The sequence below is a fragment of the Oncorhynchus kisutch genome, linkage group LG10 (assembly GCF_002021735.2).
Source record: "Oncorhynchus kisutch isolate 150728-3 linkage group LG10, Okis_V2, whole genome shotgun sequence".
Lineage (NCBI taxonomy): Eukaryota > Metazoa > Chordata > Actinopteri > Salmoniformes > Salmonidae > Oncorhynchus > Oncorhynchus kisutch.
The window spans coordinates 6,673,169-6,686,907 of record NC_034183.2 but is presented as its reverse complement, the minus strand read 5'-3'; the positions used below and the strand labels follow the sequence as shown (position 1 = coordinate 6,686,907).

General features: G+C 44.9%; 1 protein-coding gene across 2 annotated transcripts in view; it reads right to left on the bottom strand.

Moving 5' to 3' along the window:
* The window catches only part of LOC109897668 (growth arrest-specific protein 2-like), a 55,964-nt gene that overhangs the window by 23,847 nt on the left and 18,378 nt on the right, over positions 1–13,739 (bottom strand). For both annotated transcript variants that reach the window (XM_031832959.1, XM_031832958.1), the window contains exon 4: positions 783–924. In XM_031832959.1, the coding sequence (XP_031688819.1) occupies positions 783–924 (142 nt within the window). The remainder of the gene's footprint in view (positions 1–782; positions 925–13,739) is intronic.

The window sequence follows — 13,739 nt, the reverse complement described above, 5'->3', positions numbered from 1 at the left end:
GAGAGGGAGAGGAATGGAGAGGAGAGGATGGTCTCTGTCTGGGCTGTAAGTGATTTTATTCGCTGGGGCAGGAGGACAGGACTGGGGAGAGAGGGGGACAGGGGTGGGGAGAGAGGGGGATGGGTTGGGAGAAACAGGGGGTGGGGGGAGTGAGACAGGGGTGGGGAGAGAGGGAGGGGGAGAGGGGTGGGGAGAGAGGGAGGGGGAGAGGGGTGGGGAGAGAGGGAGGGGGAGAGGGGTGGATGGAGAGAGAGGGGACAGGGGTGGGGAGAGAGAGGGGGACAGGGGTGGAGAGAGAGGGGGACCGGGGTGGGGAGAGAGAGGGGATAGGGGTGGAGAGAGAGGGGGACAGGTGGGGAGAGAGAGGGGGACAGGGGTGGAGAGAGAGGGGGACAGGGGTGGGGAGAGAGAGGGGGACAGGGGTGGAGAGAGAGGGGGACAGGGGTGTGGAGAGAGAGGGGGACAGGGGTGGAGAGAGAGGGGGACAGGGGTGGGGAGAGAGGGGGATAGGGGTGGGGAGAGAGGGGGACAGGGGTGGGGAGAGAGGGGGACAGGGGTGGGGAGAGAGGGGGAAACCTGACCGACGGTGATCAGAGGAAGTGTACTCTTCTCGCCAGGATTGAGGTTATTTCATTTGACTTCAGTGAATTCAGGAAACGTTCAGATGCCTTGTTCTAAAACCTAATGAGAAGGAACTGAGATCTGCGATTTGGTCAGTTGTCTTGTAACTTGAAATAATGAATACAGAGCATTAAGGCAAATGGACCCACATCCGTACTCACCCAGTCCCTCAGACTCAAACAGGCAGGTCTCTCCCACCCCCACCTGACGACACCAGGTCAGGAAGTTAGCTGTGTTGTCTCTGGCGAAGAAGGAACCAGAGGGAGCGCTGGCACGACACAGGATCCTCCTACACGGGATGGCCTGAGAGAGAGAGAGAGAGAGAGAGGTTAGACAGAGAGAGGTTAGGATTAGACGGAGAGAGGTTAGGATTAGACAGAGAGAGGTTAAGATTAGACAGAGAGAGGTTACGATTAGACGGAGAGAGTTTAGGATTAGAGGGAGAGAGGTTAGGATTAGAGGGATAGAGGTTAGATGGAGAGAGGTTAGGATTAGATGGAGAGAGGTTAGGATTAGATGGAGAGAGTTAGGATTAGAGGGAGAGAGGTTAGGATTAGAGGGAGAGAGGTTAGGGTTAGAGGGAGAGAGGTTAGGATTAGAGGGAGAGAGGTTAGGATTAGAGTGAGAGAGGTTAGGATTAAAGGTTAGGATTAGAGGGAGAGAGTTTAGGATTAGAGGGAGAGAGGTTAAGGTTAGAGGGAGAGTTTAGGATTAGAGGGAGAGAGGTTAGGATTAGAGGTTAGATTAGAGTGAGAGAGGTTAGGATTAAAGGTTAGGATTAGAGGGAGAGAGGTTAGGATTAGAGATTAGGATTAGAGGGAGAGAGGTCAGGATTAGATGGAGAGAGGTTAGGATTAGAGGTTAGGATTAGAGGGAGAGAGGTTAGGGTTAGAGGTTAGGATTAGAGGGAGAGAGGTTAGGATTAGAGGTTAGGATTAGAAGGAGAGAGGTTAGGATTAGAGGTTAGGATTAGAGGTTAGGTTTAGAGGGAGAGAGGTTAGGATTAGAGGGAGAGAGGTTAGGATTAGACGGAGAGAGGTTAGGATTAGAGGTTAGGATTAGATGGAGAGAGGTTAAAAACAAATGTTTGTCAGGTCATCCACCACTTCATCCAGTGGTGCTGACTCTGTGTTTCTCAATGTGTCTGATATTGGGAGAAAGGCAGAAGATTAATTTCTGTTCCAACCAAGTACAGTTGAGGTCAGGCGTTTACATACACTTAGGTTGGAGTCATTAAAACTCATTTTCAACCACTCCACAAATTTCTTGTTCACAAACTATAGTTTGGCAAGTCAGTAAGGACGTCTACTTTGTGCATGACACAAGTCATTTTTCCAACAATAGTTTACAGACAGATTATTTCACTTATAATTTACTGTATCACCATTCCAGTGGGTCAGAAGTTTACATACACTAAGTTGACTGTGCCTTTAAACAGCTTGGAAAATTCCAGAAAATAATGTCAAGGCTTTAGAAGCTTCTGATAGGCTAATTGACATAATTTGAGTCAATTGGAGTTGTACCTGTGGATGTATTTCAAGGCCTACCTTCAAACTCAGTGCCTCTTTGCTTGACATCATGGGAAAATCAAAAGAAATCAGACAAGAAAATTGTAGACCTCCACAACTCTGGTTCATCCTTGGGAGCAATTTCCAAATGCCTGAAGGTACCACGTTCATCTGTACAAACAATAGTACGCAAGTATAAACACCATGGTACCACGCAGCAGTCATACCGCTCAGGAAGGAGATGCGTTCTGTCTCCTAGAAATGAACGTACTTGAAAAGTTCAAATCAATCACAGAACAACAGCAAAAGACCTTGTGAAGATGCTGGAGGAAACAGGTACAAAAGTATCTATATCCACAGTAAAACAAGTCCTATATCATAACCTGAAAGGCCGCTCAGCAAGGAAGAAGCCACTGCTCTAAAACCGCCATAAAAAAGCCAGACTACGGTTTGCAACTGCACATGGGGACAAAGATTGTACTTTTTGGAGGAATGTCCTCTGGTCTGATGAAACAAAAATACAACTGTTTGGCCATAATGACCATCGTTATGTTTGGAGGAAAAAGGGGAACGCTTTCAAGCCGAAGAACACCATCCCAAACGTGAAGCACGGGGGTGGCAGCATTATGTTGTGGGGGTGCTTTGCTGCAGGAGAGACTGGTGCACTTCACAGAATAGATGGCATCATGAGGATGGAAAATTATGTGGATATATTGAAGCAAAATCTCAAGATATCAGTCAGGAAGTTAAAGCTTGGTCGAAAATGGGTCTTCCAAATGGACAATGACCCCAAGCATACTTCCAAAGTTGTGGCAAAATGGCTTAAGGACAACAAAGTCAAGGTATTGGAGTGTCCATCACAAAGCCCTGACCTCAATCCCATAGAACATTTGTTGGCAGAACTGAAAAAGCATGTGCGAGCAAGGAGGCCTATAAACCCAACTCAGTTACACCAGCTCTGTCAGTGTCACAGATGCGTGAGGAGGAATCAGGCGCAAAGAGCATATATTTCCACAGGAAGAAGTGCACTTTAATAATTGCACAGAAAACAATGCCCACAACACAGGGCGCGGAAAAATGTGGACCAACCCAGAACACACAGGGTACCAGGTCCGGAACACGAACATCAAAATCACACACACGTAACATAAGTGTAATCCCGCACAAAACAAGGGCGGGTAGCCTAGCTATAAATAAGGAAGCCCATCAAGCAAACACAAAAGACACAGGTGCAACTAATAAGACAAAACAAATAGAAAACGAAAAAGGGAACGGTGGCGGCTAGTAGGCCCAAACAGGCAAGGGAGCCACAGTCAGACGGAAGCCGTGACAGTCGGGAGGAATGGGCCAAAATTCACCCAACTTATTGGGAGAAGCTTGTGGAAGGCTACCTGAAACATTTTACCCAAGTTAAAACCATTTAAAGGCAATGCTACCAAATACACTCAATTAGTATGTAAACTTCTGACCCACTGGGAATGTGATGAAAGAAATAAAAGCTGAAATAAATAATTCTCTCTACAATTATTCTGACATTTCACATTCAAATAAAGTGGTGATACTAAACTAACATAAGACAATTTTTACTAGGATTAAATGTCAGGAATTGTGAAATACTGCGTTTATATGTATTTAGCTAAGGTGTATGTAAACTTCCCACTTCAACTGTATCTCTTCTGTCCTTAACAGAACGGCAAGAGGGTGTGTCCTCCGTTATGACGTCATAGTGTAATGATCCTTCCCCAAATAATTATCTAATAGATATCTGTATCTCTTCTGTCCTTAACAGAACGGCAAGAGGGTGTGTCCTCCGTTATGACGTCATAGTGTAATGATCCTTCCCCAAATAATTATCTAATAGATATCTGTATCTCTTCTGTCCTTAACAGAACGGCAAGAGGGTGTGTCCTCCGTTATGACGTCATAGTGTAATGATCCTTCCCCAAATAATTATCTAATAGATATCTGTATCTCTTCTGTCCTTAACAGAACAGCAAGAGGGTGTGTCCTCCGTTATGACGTCATAGTGTAATGATCCTTCCCCAAATAATTATCTAATAGATATCTGTATCTCTTCTGTCCTTAACAGAACGGCAAGAGGGTGTGTCCTCCGTTATGACGTCATAGTGTAATGATCCTTCCCCAAATAATTATCTAATAGATATCTGTATCTCTTCTGTCCTTAACAGAACGGCAAGAGGGTGTGTCCTCCGTTATGACGTCATAGTGTAATGATCCTTCCCCAAATAATTATCTAATAGATATCTGTATCTCTTCTGTCCTTAACAGAACGGCAAGAGGGTGTGTCCTCCGTTATGACGTCATAGTGTAATGATCCTTCCCCAAATAATTATCTAATAGATATCTGTATCTCTTCTGTCCTTAACAGAACGGCAAGAGGGTGTGTCCTCCGTTATGACGTCATAGTGTAATGATCCTTCCCCAAATAATTATCTAATAGATATCTGTATCTCTTCTGTCCTTAACAGAACGGCAAGAGGGTGTGTCCTCCGTTATGACGTCATAGTGTAATGATCCTTCCCCAAATAATTATCTAATAGATATCTGTATCTCTTCTGTCCTTAACAGAACGGCAAGAGGGTGTGTCCTCCGTTATGACGTCATAGTGTAATGATCCTTCCCCAAATAATTATCTAATAGATATCTGTATCTCTTCTGTCCTTAACAGAACGGCAAGAGGGTGTGTCCTCCGTTATGACGTCATAGTGTAATGATCTCTTCAATGCTGCAGAAATGTTTTGGTACCCTTCCGCAGATCTGTGCCATGACACAATCCTGTCTCTACGCTCTACAGACAATTCCTTCAACCTCATGGCTTGTTTTTTTTTTTGCTCTGACATGCACTGTCACCTGTGGGACCTTATATAGACAGGTGTGTGTCTTTCCAAATCATGTCCAATCAATTGAATTTACCACAGGTGGACTCCAATCAAGTTGTAGAAACATCTCAAGGATGATCAATGGAAACAGGATGCAACCTGTGCTCAATTTAGAGTCTCAAAACAAAGGGTCTGAATACTTATGTAATTAAGGTATCGTTTTTTTGTGTTTTTTTAAAATACATTTGCAAAAATGTCAACTTGTTTTTCGCTTTGTTAATATTGGGTATTGTGTGTAGAACATTTAATTTAATCCATTTTAGTATAAGGCTGGGTCTAAAAGGGGTCTAAATACTTTCATTGAAAGTTTCTGTTTTTACAGAATCTGATCTGTTTGACTCGTTCAGTCAAAATAACTCATCTTTGGACTCATTCTGTTCATTTGAGTCAGTAATGCCCAGAGCATGCAGGACTCCCTACCTGCGAACGATGAACCCCAAAAAAACTTGGAAGAAATCATGATTCTAAAAGCCATCTCGTTCACCATTTGGGGGACTTATCGGAGCTGTCAACTGTGACTGAAATTTCTAAAACTGTGCTTCAAACAATGTACATTTGTGATTGCTAGGCATATAAATAAGATTATTTATTGATACATCTGAAAACAAGGTCTAGTTGCAGGCGCAACCGGACTAGATTGTGAACGACACTTAGCGGAATGGGAGATTTGCCCCAATAGACCTATAATTCGTGAACTGCGACAGCCATTCAAAAATATTCGTTACAGAGTTTAAGCGTTGAACAGCCGGTGTATATTTAAATCCTACAAAGCTATGTCCATCGATAACATTCAATAATCAATTGATTTCATTCATTCGTGCACCATGCGATCAATGATCAGTTCCAAACATGTATTTTTTCCATTTCTCTGCGAGCAGACAGTTGCTGATCAGAACAACGTCGTCGGAGCCACTGAAACGGAGGGTGTATTAATCCTGCTGTAGATTTCATTGCGGCCGGCAGGTCTGTTAATTGACTAAAGTATTGGGGAGAAATTGGCCCCAGGTATATTAAACAGCGAGTGCCATGTTCAATCTCTCATGAAATAACCTGCTTAGTAAGAGATGAGAGTAGGAAGAAGAAGAAGAAGGAGGAAGGTAATAATAGAGATGTAATATTGTAACAGTCTGCCTAACTGACTGACCATCTTTCAAGCCCAGTCTCTACAAACATGACCTATTGAGCTCAGAGATAAATATGGGTTCACTTTCCCCTTATCTTCTTTTAGGGAGAGTGAACAGGTTTCTAGGTCAGCTGAAACAACATACCACTTTCTTCCGAGTCTCTGTAGCTCTCTCAATTCACAAAGGCTTTATTTAGTTTCAATTACATTTATTTAGTTTCATTTAAATTCAAAGGGGCTTTATTGGCATGGGGAAACATATGTTAACATTGCCAAAACAAGTGAAATAGATAAAACAAAAGTGAATTAAACTATCAAACAAAATTAACAGTAAGCAGCAGCTCTGTAACAGACCAGCATCAGGAGACCCACCATCCCCAGCTCTGTAACACACCAGCATCAGGAGACCCACCATCCCCAGCTCTGTAACACACCAGCATCAGGAGACCCACCATCCCCAGCTCTGTAACAGACCCACACCAGCATCAGGAGACCCACCATCCCCAGCTCTGTAACACACCCACACCAGCATCAGGAGACCCACCATCCCCAGCTCTGTAACAGACCCACACCAGCATCAGGAGACCCACCATCCCCAGCTCTGTAACAGACCCACACCAGTATCAGGAGACCCACCATCCCCAGCTCTGTAACAGACCCACACCAGCATCAGGAGACCCACCATCCCCAGCTCTGTAACAGACCCACACCAGTATCAGGAGACCCACCATCCCCAGCTCTGTAACAGACCCACACCAGCATCAGGAGACCCACCATCCCCAGCTCTGTAACACACCCACACCAGCATCAGGAGACCCACCATCCCCAGCTCTGTAACAGACCCACACCAGCATCAGGTGACCCACCATCCCCAGCTCTGTAACAGACCCACACCAGTATCAGGAGACCCACCATCCCCAGCTCTGTAACAGACCCACACCAGCATCAGGAGACCCACCATCCCCAGCTCTGTAACAGACCCACACCAGCATGAGGAGACCCACCATCCCCAGCTCTGTAACAGACCCACACCAGCATGAGGAGACCCACCATCCCCAGCTCTGTAACAGACCCACACCAGCATCAGGAGACCCACCATCCCCAGCTCTGTAACACACCCACACCAGCATCAGGAGACCCACCATCCCCAGCTCTGTAACAGACCCACACCAGCATCAGGAGACCCACCATCCCCAGCTCTGTAACACACCCACACCAGCATCAGGAGACCCACCATCCCCAGCTCTGTAACAGACCCACACCAGCATCAGGAGACCCACCATCCCCAGCTCTGTAACACACCCACACCAGCATCAGGAGACCCACCATCCCCAGCTCTGTAACAGACCCACACCAGCATCAGGAGACCCACCATCCCCAGCTCTGTAACACACCCACACCAGCATCAGGAGACCCACCATCCCCAGCTCTGTAACAGACCCACACCAGCATCAGGAGACCCACCATCCCCAGCTCTGTAACAGACCCACACCAGTATCAGGAGACCCACCATCCCCAGCTCTGTAACAGACCCACACCAGCATCAGGAGACCCACCATCCCCAGCTCTGTAACAGACCCACACCAGTATCAGGAGACCCACCATCCCCAGCTCTGTAACAGACCCACACCAGCATCAGGAGACCCACCATCCCAGCTCTGTAACACACCCACACCAGCATCAGGAGACCCACCATCCCCAGCTCTGTAACAGACCCACACCAGCATCAGGTGACCCACCATCCCCAGCTCTGTAACAGACCCACACCAGTATCAGGAGACCCACCATCCCCAGCTCTGTAACAGACCCACACCAGCATCAGGAGACCCACCATCCCCAGCTCTGTAACAGACCCACACCAGCATGAGGAGACCCACCATCCCCAGCTCTGTAACAGACCCACACCAGCATGAGGAGACCCACCATCCCCAGCTCTGTAACAGACCCACACCAGCATCAGGAGACCCACCATCCCCAGCTCTGTAACACACCCACACCAGCATCAGGAGACCCACCATCCCCAGCTCTGTAACAGACCCACACCAGCATCAGGAGACCCACCATCCCCAGCTCTGTAACACACCCACACCAGCATCAGGAGACCCACCATCCCCAGCTCTGTAACAGACCCACACCAGCATCAGGAGACCCACCATCCCCAGCTCTGTAACACACCCACACCAGCATCAGGAGACCCACCATCCCCAGCTCTGTAACAGACCCACACCAGCATCAGGAGACCCACCATCCCCAGCTCTGTAACAGACCCACACCAGTATCAGGAGACCCACCATCCCCAGCTCTGTAACAGACCCACACCAGCATCAGGAGACCCACCATCCCCAGCTCTGTAACAGACCCACACCAGCATCAGGAGACCCACCATCCCCAGCTCTGTAACGGACCAGCATGAGGAGACCCACCATCCCCAGCTCTGTAACAAACCCACACCAGCATCAGGAGACCCACCACCCCCAGCTCTGTAACAGACCCACACCAGCATCAGGAGACCCACCATCCCCAGCTCTGTAACACACCCACACCAGCATCATGAGACCCACCATCCCCAGCTCTGTAACAGACCCACACCAGCATCAGGAGACCCACCATCCCCAGCTCTGTAACAGACCCACACCAGCATCAGGAGACCCACCATCCCCAGCTCTGTAACAAACCCACACCAGCATCAGGAGACCCACCATCCCCAGCTCTGTAACAAACCCACACCAGCATCAGGGGACCCACCATCCCCAGCACTGTAACAGATCCACACCAGCATCAGGAGACCCACCATCCCCAGCTCTGTAACAAACCCACACCAGCAGCTCTGTAACAGACAATACTTTTAGCCTGCCAGAAGTGCCAGATGGTCGAGGTTTACAGTATTCTATTCCGTTGGTTCTGTTGGTTCCATTGGTTCCATTGCGCCATGCAAGCTCAAAGCAAAACAAAAGAGCCCATTCCTCCCCTCTCGGTCATTCCCTCAGTAAAAGGATTGCAATGCAATGCAACGCTCCAGCCCAGTGGTATAACTAAACAGCAATAGCCCTTAGGGCCTGAAAGCATTAAAGTTATTACCATATATATATTATTATATGTCAACTTTCTCAACAAACAGTTTCCCTTGCTACTGACTTTGAAGCTAAATGCCCTCAAGACTCTATTCGCATCCAGTTTCTGGTGAACAACATGATAGTTAGTGATGCAGAATTGCTTTCAGAGATTTGACATTGGCTATATGACCCGCTTTGTTGCCTGCTTCTCTCTCTCTCTCTCTCTCTCTCTCTCTCTTTATCTCACTCTTCTCTCTCTCTCACTCTCTCGTACCAGAATTGAGGACGATAGAGACAGGTACATTACTTTACAGTACCAGAGTTAAGGAAGACAGGTACATTACTTTACAGTTGAGAGGATAGAGACAGGTACATTACTTTACAGTTGGGCTCACGGCCAAAACAAGCTAAACATTCTCTTTAATTCTTTATACAGTACCATCGTATACACTACCTTCCTATACAGTACCTTCCTATACAGTACCTTCCTATACAGTACCTTCCTATACACTACCTTCCTATACACTACCTTCCTATACACTACCTTCCTATACAGTTTAACAAGCTATACACTGCCTTCCTATACACTACCTTCCTATACACTACCTTCCTATACACTACCTTCCTATACAGTTTAACAAGCTATACACTACCTTCCTATACACTACCTTCCTATACACTACCATCCTATACACTACCTTCCTATACACTACCTTCCTATACACTACCTTCCTATACACTACCTTCCTATACACTACCTTCCTATACACTACCTTCCTATACAGTTTAACAAGCTATACACTACCTTCCTATACACTACCATCCTATACACTACCTTCCTATACACTACCTTCCTATACACTCTTCTATACACTACCTTCCTATACACTACCTTCCTATACACTACCTTCCTATACACTACCTCCTATACAGTACCTTCCTATACACTACCTTCCTATACACTACCTTCCTATACAGTACCTTCCTATACACTACCATCCTATACACTACCTTCCTATACACTACCTTCCTATACACTACCTTCCTATACACTACCTTCCTATACAGTTTAACAAGCTATACACTACCTTCTATACACTACCATCCTATACACTACCTTCCTATACACTACCTTCCTATACACTACCTTCATATACAGTACCTTCCTATACACTACCTTCCTATACACTAACTTCCTATACACTAACTTCCTATACACTAACTTCCTATACACTACCTTCATATACACTACCTTCCTATACACTACCTTCCTATACACTACCTTCCTATACACTACCTTCCTATACAGTACCTTCCTATACAGTACCTTCCTATACACTACCTATCCCTTCCTATACACTACCTTCCTATACACTACCTTCCTATACACTACCTTCATATACACTACCTTCCTATACAGTACCTTCCTATACAGTACCTTCCTATACAGTACCTTCCTATACACTACCTTCCTATACACTACCTTCCTATACACTACCTTCCTATACACTACCTTCATATACAGTACCTTCCTATACACTACCTTCCTATACAGTACCTTCCTATACACTACCTTCATATACACTACCTTCCTATACACTACCTTCCTATACACTACCTTCCTATACACTACCTTCCTATACACTACCTTCCTATACACTACCTTCCTATACACTACCTTCATATACAGTACCTTCCTATACACTACCTTCCTATACACTACCTTCCTATACACTACCTTCCTATACAGTACCTTCCTATACACTACCTTCATATCCAGTACCTTCCTATACACTACCTTCCTATACACTACCTTCCTATACACTACCTTCCTATACAGTTTAACAAGCTATACACTGCCTTCCTATACACTACCTTCCTATACACTACCTTCCTATACACTACCTTCCTATACAGTTTAACAAGCTATACACTACCTTCCTATACACTACCTTCCTATACACTACCATCCTATACACTACCTTCCTATACACTACCTTCCTATACACTACCTTCCTATACACTACCTTCCTATACACTACCTTCCTATACACTACCTTCCTATACACTACCTTCCTATACAGTTTAACAAGCTATACACTACCTTCCTATACACTACCATCCTATACACTACCTTCCTATACACTACCTTCCTATACACTACCTTCCTATACACTACCTTCCTATACACTACCTTCCTATACACTACCTTCCTATACAGTACCTTCCTATACAGTACCTTCCTATACACTACCTTCCTATACAGTACCTTCCTATACACTACCATCCTATACACTACCTTCCTATACACTACCTTCCTATACACTACCTTCCTATACACTACCTTCCTATACAGTTTAACAAGCTATACACTACCTTCCTATACACTACCATCCTATACACTACCTTCCTATACACTACCTTCCTATACACTACCTTCATATACAGTACCTTCCTATACACTACCTTCCTATACACTAACTTCCTATACACTAACTTCCTATACACTAACTTCCTATACACTACCTTCATATACACTACCTTCCTATACACTACCTTCCTATACACTACCTTCCTATACACTACCTTCCTATACAGTACCTTCCTATACAGTACCTTCCTATACACTACCTTCCTATACACTACCTTCCTATACACTACCTTCCTATACACTACCTTCCTATACACTACCTTCATATACACTACCTTCCTATACAGTACCTTCCTATACAGTACCTTCCTATACACTACCTTCCTATACACTACCTTCCTATACACTACCTTCCTATACACTACCTTCATATACAGTACCTTCCTATACACTACCTTCCTATACAGTACCTTCCTATACACTACCTTCATATACACTACCTTCCTATACACTACCTTCCTATACACTACCTTCCTATACACTACCTTCCTATACACTACCTTCCTATACACTACCTTCCTATACACTACCTTCATATACAGTACCTTCCTATACACTACCTTCCTATACACTACCTTCCTATACACTACCTTCCTATACAGTACCTTCCTATACACTACCTTCATATCCAGTACCTTCCTATACACTACCTTCCTATACAGTGCTACTCACTCCAATATCCTGTATGTGGCCTCTATTCAAATATTGGGCCGCAAGAGGGGGAAATCTTGTACCAATAGCTCACTACAGCCATGACATGCCAAAGACCTTGCAGAAACAGACTTTGCTAGAATATCTTAGGAAATCCATTTTAAGAAAACAAAATACACTGGGAATCTAATGTCTTAAAGTCTCAATTGGTCAATTAGACTATCTGATTAGACTGTTCCTAGGCCGTCATTGAAAAGGGTAGCCTAGTGGTTAGAGCGTTGGACTAGTAACCGGAAGGTTGCAAGTTCAAACCCCCGAGCTGACAAGGTACAAAATCTGTCGTTCTGCCCCTGAACAGGCAGTTAACCCACTGTTCCTAGGCCGTCATAGAAAATAAGAATTTGTTCTTAACTGACTTGCCTAGTAAAATAAAGGTTTAAAAATGATATGAAAACATGAAAACACTATATCATCCAAATCAACCGATGCCTTCTTAACAACAAGAAAGTCAGCTATTATCGAAGTAGGAATACTGATACTTCAGTTTCTTTAAAATGTGGCATGTATGTAAGACCATCTGTCGAGCCACAGGCTAGTAATCGGAAGGTTGCAAGTTCAAATCCCCGAGCTGACAAGGTACAAATCTGTTGTCCTGCCCCTGAACAGGCAGGTAACCCACTGTTCCTAGGCCGTCATTGAAAATAAGAATTTGACTTGCCTAGTAAAATAAAGGTAAAATAAATCAAATAAAAAGGCTAATATTATGTCTGTTTTCAGATTCCTGTGGAACTATAAATAGGATAAATTATAACACAGTCCTGGGGTTGGGGTTGGGGTTGGGGTTGGGGGGGGTGATCTTCTTCAACCTCCAAAGTAAAATCCTGTCTGTCAATCTGGGGGAATTCAGAGGTTGATTAACAGCCAAAATACAGGGTTGGGTTGCGTTATTTGGCATTCCTAATATTCTATGTAAACAAAAAATCTTAGTCCTTGAGAGATGCCAAATGCTAAAAATTCGGAGTCATAATTCCATGGTGGCAGTAAGACCATGAGATATTTACTAATTCAGTGGTAGCATTGAATACAACGAGACAAAGGAATTCACATTTCCCAGATATAACGGAGAGGGTATTTTGCTGACGAGTCTTCGTTTTTATTATGATTGGCACTGCATGGGGCGATACCCGAACCTCAACTACAAAATCAGCCTGGTGATTACCTTCAGCCTAGCAGTTAGAGCGTTGGGCCAGTAACCAGAAGGTTGTTGGTTCGAATAGACAAACTGGCAAAGGTGCCAATAATTTATTATAAAATCAGCTGTTCTACCCTTGATGAAGGCAGTTAACTATGGTTACATGAGCAGCAGGTAGCCTAGCAGTTAAGAGCGTTGGACCAGTAAACAAAAGGTTGCAGGTTCGAATCCCCCAGCCGGCAAGGTGGATCAAGGCAGTT